The sequence below is a fragment of the Primulina tabacum genome, chromosome 12 (genome assembly GCF_025594145.1).
Source record: "Primulina tabacum isolate GXHZ01 chromosome 12, ASM2559414v2, whole genome shotgun sequence".
Lineage (NCBI taxonomy): Eukaryota > Viridiplantae > Streptophyta > Magnoliopsida > Lamiales > Gesneriaceae > Primulina > Primulina tabacum.
This window is the reverse complement of record NC_134561.1, coordinates 4833003-4844094: the sequence shown is the minus strand read 5'-3', so window position 1 is coordinate 4844094 and position 11092 is coordinate 4833003. Positions and strand designations below refer to the sequence as shown.

The 11092-nt window shown below is 36.4% G+C and overlaps 1 protein-coding gene across 1 annotated transcript; it reads right to left on the bottom strand.

Moving 5' to 3' along the window:
• Nucleotides 1–3314: 3314 nt before the first annotated feature.
• On the bottom strand, nt 3315–9106 carry LOC142521085 (uncharacterized). Its single transcript, XM_075624274.1, has 7 exons — nt 8714–9106; nt 8242–8330; nt 7986–8124; nt 5032–5127; nt 4806–4928; nt 3896–4158; nt 3315–3758 (listed from the first exon to the last, which is right to left on the bottom strand). Exons 1-7 carry the CDS (start codon nt 8874–8876, stop codon nt 3648–3650), a joined length of 984 nt encoding a protein of 327 aa, XP_075480389.1. The 5' UTR covers nt 8877–9106; the 3' UTR covers nt 3315–3647.
• Nucleotides 9107–11092: the final 1986 nt, after the last annotated feature.

Below are 11092 nucleotides of genomic sequence, written 5' to 3'. Positions count from 1 at the left end.
ATAAAATAAATGTTTTGTTAACACACATCATTTGATGCATACATCGATACATGACATGCACGTTGAGCTATGATCCTTGGATACCCTGATATGATTTGATTGGATTCTGGGGTTTGTGAACACAATTGCTATGTTGGTATTATATGACCCGTAAAGCATAGACAATTGTGGCCCCGATGATTGGATATGAGATTTGGGATTTGATGGCGCTTTGTCGACGCTATCATACGAGTATCCCTTATTGAGGCCGGTGTGCCAGCTTGAGCATTGATTTGATAGCGATTCGTTTGATTCCGACATGTGCTCAGTGGATGGGCATTTGACCCGATACCTCCACGACATACATGCATTGCATACCATATATCATTGTCTAGATATCTGTGGTATATATGATTGGTTGTTCCATACAGAGCTTTGCTCACCCCCAAGGGGGGATGTTGTTGTCTTTGTTTGTGGACAATGGCAGGTACTCCAGGATATCAGGAGACCGGAGAGGGTACTTCTGGAGGGAGCCACAGCTTGGGCTGAGGTTTTATGGTTATGTCTTATTCCCAGAATATATGTATATGTATCGATATACCGGGGCATGTCCCGAGGATATGAGTTGTTTGTATATGATTGGTTTTGATTACGTGTGGGCATGTTTATGACGTGGGATGAAATACTATTTTTAGTATTCAAATAAAATGATTTGGGCTCATTGTAAAGAAAATTTAAACTCGTTTTCCGCTGTAATTACTTAACCCTAATCCGATTGCATTGTAATAACGATTAGGAGCTAAGGACCCCACATAATCAAACTCTTACTATTAGGTATTCTGATTGGTCAAATTACCTAACAAAAATCAGATACAAAAGATCCATGTAGCCTTAAAAATTGAGTGTAGAGTTTTGACTCGATGATAAAAAATCAAGATTTGACACAAAATCTGTCATCTCTCTTAAATTTCGGCCAATCCCTTCTCTCTTAAAGGTGCATTCGGCCGAACACAAAGACACCACCAGATCTCCGCTGAGATGCCATCGTACCACCGCTGCACCACCATGAGACTGTCGGAGCCGCCATTGTTGTCCTTTCACTTCGCAATGCAAAATTTCTTCTAGTTTTCATTGCAAACTTGAAGAGGAATTCCGAAATCAATCGTGCACTTAATTTTGTAGATTGAAGAAAGATGTATTCACGTTGATCAATAGGACATTACAATAAGAGTTATCTAATCTTTGAACAGTTATAGTCAATCCAATTGCTTATGTTTAGAGGTATAAATCTATAAATGCCTTATTCTTTGATTAAAATCATACGAGTGTCTAAACTATTTTTGTATGACGAAAATAAAAATTTAAAAAATTTTGTTGCATCTTGAGCACGAGAAATGATACAACATTCCCAAACAGCAAAGTTGGCGGGCCGTCTGGCCCTGCCCCGTTTCTTGGTGGGCTGGGCCATGCGTTTTATATTTCTAGTGCCACGTCCTCCAATGAAATAAAACTAAAAACTAATAAAAAGTAGAGTTTCAACACTAAAATCCACCGGGACCAAGAATGTAAAGATGATTCTTGCAAGTTCAAGAGGTGACTATCGTATATGTAACACTTATTTCTATGTGTTCCATCTGGCTACCGTCCAGTAACACCGCGACTCATGCCTACACAAACGCTGCTACATAAAGAGCCCTTGTAACAATTGTATCGTATTATTCTCCTCTTTACGAAAACTGTTAAAACAAATTGTGGGAATAGTGAATTGTATCCCATTATATATCGTTTTAAATTTTTTTTAAAAAAATAAGAGTAGAGATAAACAGATAATAGATGCTGATCTTACGATTACGAGTAGAGGGGACTTGCGAAATTAGGTTACAATTATTCTTTTTATATATAGAGAACAAAACACATATATGCAAGTGCTTTACATAATTTCTTTATAAAATTTGAGTAACGGAGAGTATTTGTCTACAAACATCGATCTCTTTTTTCTTCTGCCCTATTTAGATTTTTTTAATTTCTTTTTTTTAATCCAGTAAAATCAGTTTTTGATTGAAATAGCCGATTTTTAATTCGGTTAAATTTTGTTCAGTTTTGATTTTAAAAAAATTAATTCTTTTGCTTTCCTTGCTGAAAATTTTGTTGTTTACTCTGGATCTCTGAGACAGGAATAATAATGTGCAGCAACAGAATAGCAGTAAGTCGAGGCAATGATGTATCATTTGTCCACAAGACGAAATTGCACGTATTACAGTGCTTTACATTGTCTGCAATCGTCTCTAACACACAACGACTTAATCCAGAAAATGCAGCACTACAGGTTTTGGACGACAGCGAACAACAATATGCTTGAACTTTCAAGTTTTGGAGAGAAATGAGTATGCAAAAAGTGTCCGATGAATGTATGCAGATGACTATTTAATGAGTGAGTCTCATAAGTCAGGCGACGTACCCTTTTTCCTAGAGGACACACCCTTCTGTGATAAGTCAAGAGACACACCCTTCTGTGATAAGTCAAGGGACACGTGGTTCTATGCGAAGGGACGCACTGTTGCGCCAGAAGATAGTCACACGATTCGGACTGGAGCTGACATGAGGTCAAACATTAGACTGTTTCGAAAATAAAATTATTTTTCAAATAAACTTTGTCTAAAAAGATTAATTTGATCAGAAAACCACACCGCATCGGGCAGAGCCGGGTGGCCGCACGCGCGTGTGTTTCACCGAGACCCAGCATATCAGCATCTTCTCCCTTCTAAAAACTTCAGGTACCCCTTGAGGCTCAAATCCTTAGCTCAAATTTGGAGCTGATAAAAAAGATTTTATTTGGCACATTTCACAATGTGGGACAAGTCTTTTCTTGACACATTTTCCAAAATTCATTCATCGCTCATACTTATCTAACAAATTTCCCACTATAATTGAACTATTTCCCTAAAAATATATTACATTCGTCGAAATATGTAAATACCCACTATCGAATAAGTTCTTTAAATTATTTGAATTTCAAATTTATTGATAAATTGTTTAAAATTATACATCTCACTTTTCAAAAATTTTAAAATATCAGTCTAATTTTATAAATATAAATACATTTTTTTTATTTATCATGAAGATATAGTTCAATTTCCAAATTTAATATTATTTTCTATTATTTTATCAATTAATAACTCCCAACGATTTTTTTATTCTATTAAAACATTAATTAAATAAAGATAAATGACAAATTTATTTGCAAAATTTACTTTTTCAATAACTTTTTTAAATCTATGTGAAAACACACATATGCTTAAATATATGGAACGGAGGGAGTATACTTCATACATCAATGGTAATGAAAGAAATTTCTCAAATTACATGAGTAGAATATTTATACATATCTTCATATTTTTGTTAAGTCTCAACCATCATCCATGGCATCCGACAGGCAGACACTCGATCTTGAAACCAATGGCCACCTAATTTAACTACCGTGGTGTACATAAAGAGAATGCAGGATCGAGGCCGACATTCGTGTATAAATTCTATCGACTCTGAGATCATGACAACTGCAGTTGCTGCAGGTACAAAAACGTGTTTTGGTCGTTCTATCAATGATAAGAATCTCAGGATGCACGACATTTCGACAATTCTCTAGGAATAATTCGGTTTTAGTGAATGATTCATTCCCCAACAACACCAGATACCCATGGAACGACTAATGGTGCATTCGGGTGTGTGTCTCGATATGAGTCTGAGTACCTGTCCTTGAAATTCAATTTGGGTTCCTCCGACTGCAGATGAAGAATGAACAAGCTCTTAGTCTAGCAGTGGACTAAAAGATAATTCCTTGCTGGAGATTTAATTTTGTTATTATAAAACATATAACTAAAGGTGCAGAATTCATGAAACTGGGAATGTAAAAACTCACATATTTCAGCCAGCATTCTTGATTTTTGTGTTCATAAATATCTGGAGAATAACACCCAGTCTCAGATGGGCAATAAACCCATACATTACATTTGTTTTCGCCTGGTTTGGCATGTTTCGCTTGTTCCAGACACGCCATACAACACTCGTATGCAGACTCTTTATGGTGGGTCAGACCCCATCTCACAGCAAGACCATCATAGTCAGTATGAAGCTCGGCGTGACATATGGGAGGTAGCTGTCTACCAGGCAAGATTCGACTGTCTGGAAAAAGGAAACGTGTCTCAATGAAAGAAGCAATACAATTCAAAGTCCATGCAAAACATGGACAGCTATACTAAATAAAGATGTAAACTTAGTGCAACCAACGTCAACATTTTAAAGTAAAAGTTGAGACACGGTGAGGAATGTTGAAGAAATATATAGTTGACTCAAAGAAATAACAAGTCCATAGTAATTTCAACACAAATTATCAGACACCAACTCGGTGGTATATGAATAAACAATTATGTAACCACAGACAGCATAATGAAGATGGATCCACATAGCAACTAGTGAGTGCCAACCCCAATTAGTTTGGAAATAAGCTTGGATGATAATAACAATGTGAATGATAATTCGAGGATGTGTTTTGTTTACGGAAGTAAAAATGAGGCATGATTTTATTTGACCAAAACTTGTATTTGTGATAAACTAAAGTAAATAATACCACCATCACACCCTGTGGCTCCTATCACCCTGAGGTTTTAGACAATGAAATGCAAGTAACAGTGTAAGGTTAAAAGACGAATCTCAATGTAAAAGTTAGTGAACCAAGGAGTGGTGGATATGATTATAAACTTGGCAGGGAACTGTGCTACTTAGACCTAGGCTATCATTAACAATTCTAGGAAAGTATTCCAAGTAATTACCGAACTCTTCTTCGTCCTCAGGTTTGTCATCATGTTCCTTGTTGACAACTACAGCTGGTATCCAGAGACCAATATCCTCTGACAATTCTGACCAATCAGAACTTAAATATTTTGCAATTTCCCCTGCAAACAGATTAAGATTGAGTCCAAATTCTTTCAACACTCGGAAATCCATATCCAGTGACGACATAACATCTGAACATCTTCTTTTGAAGACATATCGTACCTGCTTCCTCAGGTAAAATTGTTGAATTTATGGTTTGCCCAAGAACAAGTAACTTAGCTTCTTTCATTTTTTCTTTGCGCCAGGTTTCTACTGCCTCTGCTAAAACAAAAGAACAATGTATCAGATGGTGGAATGGATTCGAAGGGGTCACAAAATGGAGATCAAAGAATGGTTATTTTCAAATTGCATTGGCTATCAGCAAAGTCCCATTCAAGTCGCTCAAAACTGTGTAGATGTTGGAACACAAGTCAACTCTTCATTATAATAATTGTCCTGAATCCTAGTTCAATGGTTATAGTAAAAGGCGAGCCCGTAAGTACACAAATATATTGTTGGTGCTCATTCCACATTGCTTCGATCATTCAAAAAATGCTGGAATTTCAACACAGTTATTTCAAAAAGTCAGCCTTGAGAAGATCCGACAATAATAAGTTCGAAGTTGCCTTTCAACTTTATAAGAAATACCAATGGACAACAACTAACGCCTCAATATACAACAAACTATAGAAGTATATTAGTTTGTTGAAGTATTCATCTATAGTATATTTCAGAAGTACGCATAAATGCAATACACTAAAAAAGGCAGTCGTCATAAGTTATCGAAAAATGAGAAACAGACACCAAAACAACATTTACATTCCCATCTAATGCCCAGTGTCAATTAATCATTTGATAAACAAGAAGAAGTTGCACACTTGCAGAAAGATATTTCTTATAGAGGATGTGCAGAGGTGTATTCAAACAAAAGAGATACAAGTGCTAACATTTGAATAATAACAATATTCTGAACGAAGGGTGAGGCATGACAAAGATGAAGATCTTGTGTGATTCGACCAAAGTCCCTATACTGACAATAGAGGTGAAGAAAAGTTTGGTTCAACCCCACCAAAATAGTTGAATAATTCAGTTATAGATTCCTTTTTTTTAGCCGTTACATACATAATTGTTTCAACATTTTACAATCAATCAATAGAACATAATCCATCACAAATAATTCCATAATACCATCAAATAACCAATTACAACTAATTATAACCAACTACTAATATTGTAGACATAAACCCACAACTTAGCTAATATTGGACCATAACTTTCACGAATACATTTTCCATAAACTTCAAAGGTTTATTATCATAGAGCACATATGTAGTAATTAACAATTTTCCATTCTTCAAGGTGTCTCGGCCAAGCTATAGAATTGGCATCATTTATGTGCTAAGAAATTCCATAATAGTGTAAGGCCGTGAGTTCATGTTTTAAAGATCAGAACAAAGCTCAATGTTTCAACTCTTAGGCAGTGTAGCTATAATACGAAAGCAGAAGTTAAGATAAATCAAATCTCAATTCTTAGTTCTTTAACTCGGTGTAAAGAAGTCTCGAAGTATGAGGAAAAAAGTATAATCATCAAGGCATCAATCATTCTTGTCCCTTTTAGTTTTGTACATCTCGTAGACTTAAAGCTTTTACTCCTGGAGGCAAGAAAACAATAGGAACAGTATGCTGAATCACACATGAAGATCAGCCAATAAAATAAATAATGAGATCGAATAATAGGATACATAATTTTTTTTTTCGTTTTTTTCATGTGATATAAGTAGAAAAACAAATCTTTGTTCAACAGGTCGATCCGTTAGGTACAAAAAGAGGTTTCATCTGAATGTTTCAGAGAATGGTGGAAGTACATAAAGCACCGAAGGTTGTATCCCCACAAATCTATCCTATTCTCTTCCACATATAAGTACACATAGAGATATATTATATGTATCTGCTGATCTGACTAGGATTTAATTAGTTTGCAGACAAAAGCTATCTCCTGTCTTTGTTAGAAGATCGAAGTAAACCAATCACACAATTATTTTTCCCACTATTTTAAAACAAGTTAATTGTTTCCAAAATATTAAAGTTCTCCAACGTAGAAAGCCCGTTAAAATGGAAACTTTGCCAAAACGAAAATATAGCCAATTTTGAAATCCTTTTCATCTATCTAGCAGCCTCATTGGGAGTGTGTGTACTTAAATTCACGAAGACCCTGAATCTTTAAATGCATTCACATAATTGTAGCCGTATGTAACTGGAGAAGCTCAATTTTCCATATCAGGTTCTGCTCTAGTCAACTACTTGTCAATTTATGTAATGAAGGACAGTTAAAACATCCTGACTCAACATGGCGAGTGGTGAATCACAATGACAAAGCACAAGAACTGGCACAAATCACATCCATACCTGAAACAGAAACCTTACAATTTTCAAGGATTGGAAGCCAAACCAAAGCATGGTGCTATCAGATACAACCTACTGTGACTTCTATGGTTTTAAAGATTATTGCTTCAGAAACGTGATTTTGAATGCTCTATTCAACAAATAGGAACCACTTGAGCAATTTTGAGAAAGCCACTCAGTGAACTCTATCTCCAATAACTAAATAATTATTTGTGTTGAGGTCACCACATCAGACATTATGAAACACATCATAAAAGGTATAGGGAACTGAAATTGGCATCGCATGCTTGATAGCTCGTCAACCAGGACAAATTCAGAAAAAAACAATAATGTACTTCAAGGTTGCCACCATATGTCCAGCCACATTCTATGCACTACCGCAATCTCTGCAACTTCATCAATGCAGCTATGTATTCAATTTAGTACTTCACCCTTTCACCAGCATAACACTCCCACCTTGACCTAACCTAATGCTCCTCGCTTGACTCACAAATTCAATAGCATTTTAAGCATTGATTGGGCACACAAACCTAAATCTCCAACACCAAACAATATCTAGTCATATTTAGAAAGAAATTTGGAAACGCGATAAAATATTAGAAAAATTTCAATTCTATATATTGTAGCAACCAAGGATTACAGAACACATGAGCAATATATCATAAAAATAGGAGATGAGAAGCTGTTAGAACAAACTTCTGGAAATGAACAGCACAAAGCAAGGGTAGACCCACCTCTTTGCTCAGTTGCAGTGGCGGCAGCATCCAGGCTTCTTAACCTATGTAGAATCTCATCAACAAACTTCCGTCTCAAATGCTGGGGCAATTTCACCACACTTTCTTCTTTGAGAAATATTGTCTTTAATTGTGTCACCTTCAACCCCAAAGCATGATTTAGTGCATCAAAATGACAACAGAAAGCAACAATCTGGAACCAAATACATTCTGAAGTACACTGAAATACTTCCCAAGACTGAAAATTATATCTCACCAAATTAATAAGCTCTGTGGGTTCAGATGCCTTCCGCATTTGATTCGACTCTTCCATTTTCCTAATCTGATCCTCGCTGTACCTAAATGCTGTAAGATCGCAGCAGATAATGTAAAACACAGTTTTAGAAGGGTAATGTGAAATATAACATCTCAAAAGAACCTAAAACTGACCAAGGAATTTCCGAGAAATCCAATATAAATTAAAACTTTGAAAGCGAACCTAAATCCAAATCCTGGTATTACACAACAAATATTTACCAACCAACTATTGAACACCGATAAAGGGCCATCCAAAAAACTAAAAAAAAATCTAAGAAGGCTCACTCGATCACCCGAAATTTCACAAAACTAACCACTTCACCACCTCCTAAAGATCGACAAAATCAGCAAATGGGTATCCAAAAAAGGTACAAAACTTGGCAAAAGAGCTGCTAAATAACCACAAAAATCAAACTTGAACAAGCCCTTACTTGTCTGAGAATCACTGATGGGGTACATGTACAGAGTATTGTAAAGGGAGTGGAGCACGTAGAGAGCAACAACGATGTTGACGGAGCAAACAATGAGAGTGGTCTTCCTGTATGACCACCATCTCCCTCTGCCATTATTATTTCCCCACTCCCCTCTCGCCATTACTCGCTAATCCCTTCTCCTTCTTCAACTTCTCCTCCATCCCATCACCACCTTTTCTCCACACATCTCAAGAAATCAAGAAAATCCCTCTGTACGTGTGAAATACTGCTCTTTCTTGAAAAAAACGAAGAATTTTTTGGATGCTTCCGGATGGGATCGATCGCCAACGGCCCCTTTCCGTTTCTTAGTTGGTATGTGGTAGATTATCCCACCAATTGCATTTACTCCATTGATCTCAACAATTTAATGCAATTGGTATAAAAAATGGTAAAGGTAACAGCAATATTTACCACTATTATGATTAAATTTTGATAAAGTGAATTTTTTTATTGAATTTTTTGTATCTTAAAATAATGAATGTCTTATTTGGTACATTAATGTACGAAATACAGATATTTAGTGTGTATTAGACCATGTTTTGTTGGTTATGTTACTGTTATTGCCAACATTCGTATTCAATTTTATGTAAATTTTTTAAACATTAATTGTGTACTCAAATCCACGGCAATAAATTTGTACAATTCATAGAGAAACCCGATATAGTGATTGATTGTTTGATTTTTTGGAGAAAGAACCGAATATATTCGCATCGTATTTGTTATTCCACATTTGATGTCTTTCACGTATTTTTCGGTTAGATTGGTTACCTATCACCAACTTAAGGCAAAAACTTGTGTGAGACGGTCTCACGGGTCGTATTTTATGAGACAGATATCTTATTTGGGTAATCCATGAAAAAGTATTACTTTTTATGCTAAGAGTATTACTTTTTATTGTGAATATCGGTAGGGCACTGTAATGCCCGAGAATTTTGTTATTATAATCTGAAATGATTTGTTGATAATTGAAGTGATTATAGACGGAACGAATCAGACCTGGAAAGACGAAAGAAAATTGAAGTATGTGCGAGGACTGGACCCCTCGCGCATATGCGCGACCATCGCGCATATGCGCGAGGTAGGCAGAGAACCTCGCGCATATGCGCGGGTCATATGCGCGACATGGACCCGCGCATATGCGCGAGTATGGCAGATAATTGCAAAGAACATCGCGCATATGCGCCGGGTGATGGTGCGCATATGCGCGAGCTGCCGTGAGAGTACGCGCTGAGACATAGTGTCTCGCGCATATGCGTCGAGGTAGGTCGCGCATATGCGCGAGACGTGCAGCAAGAATATGAAGCCACTTGGTCTCCACCATGCATGATATATATATATATATATATATATATATATATATATATATATATATATCATATTTTCATTGTCCCTCAGAATCAGAAGAAAGGACCGAAGCGCTTAGGAAGAAAATCCTTACGCCTTTTCATATTTTAGATTTGTGATTGTGCAAGATCCGTCCGTCAGAATTTCAATCCGAGTTTAGTACAGTACTCCTCTCGTTACAGACTTCACACAGACGTAAGTTTTCGTACATTTTTTTACGATTTGAAATTACGATATTGAAGGAATCGAACATGATTCATATATGATGTTCTTGAGATGTTAGACATCGTATAATTAACACCGGATTGAAGAACGGATACCGTATGAAATTGTTATGATTTTCAGAATGGGTTTGATTGAGATTTGATATCAGATTCGTATCGTTATTGTTTATGAGTTGTGGGATTAATATCTGTTGATTGGTATTTATGGGTATATTGAGATTATGCCGTTATGCCGTTGAAACAGAATTTGATTAAGTTCTGATTATATTCAGTATTGATTTGAATGTTGTATTGATACGATACCCTCGATATTGTCATTGCCAGATTGAGTAATTGACAGATTCGAATTCGAGACATCGACTTCGCCAGATCAACAGAAAGAAAGATATAAATCAATGTTAACCGGGAGATCGACTCGAGTCAGATTGGACTTGAGTTTTCCAAAATTGACATACTTTATTTATTGCATGGATATTTGCAATTTATGAGATTGATTTGCTTAGTCTATTGAGTTATAGCAAAGCGTGTATTGAATCATGGGCGGAGATGCCTAGTTATTGGCGGATATGCCAAGTCTTTGGCGGATATGCCTAGTTATTGGCGGATATGCCAAGTCTTTGGCGGATATGCCAAGACAATGGATGTTTGGTTTATACCGATGTTTGCTTAGGAGCATATCAGCTTCTATCGCTGAGATTCGGTATATTGTGCCAACGTTCAGGAACCGGGATCCCTAGATTAGAGATGACGAGTCACGAGTGTATTTACA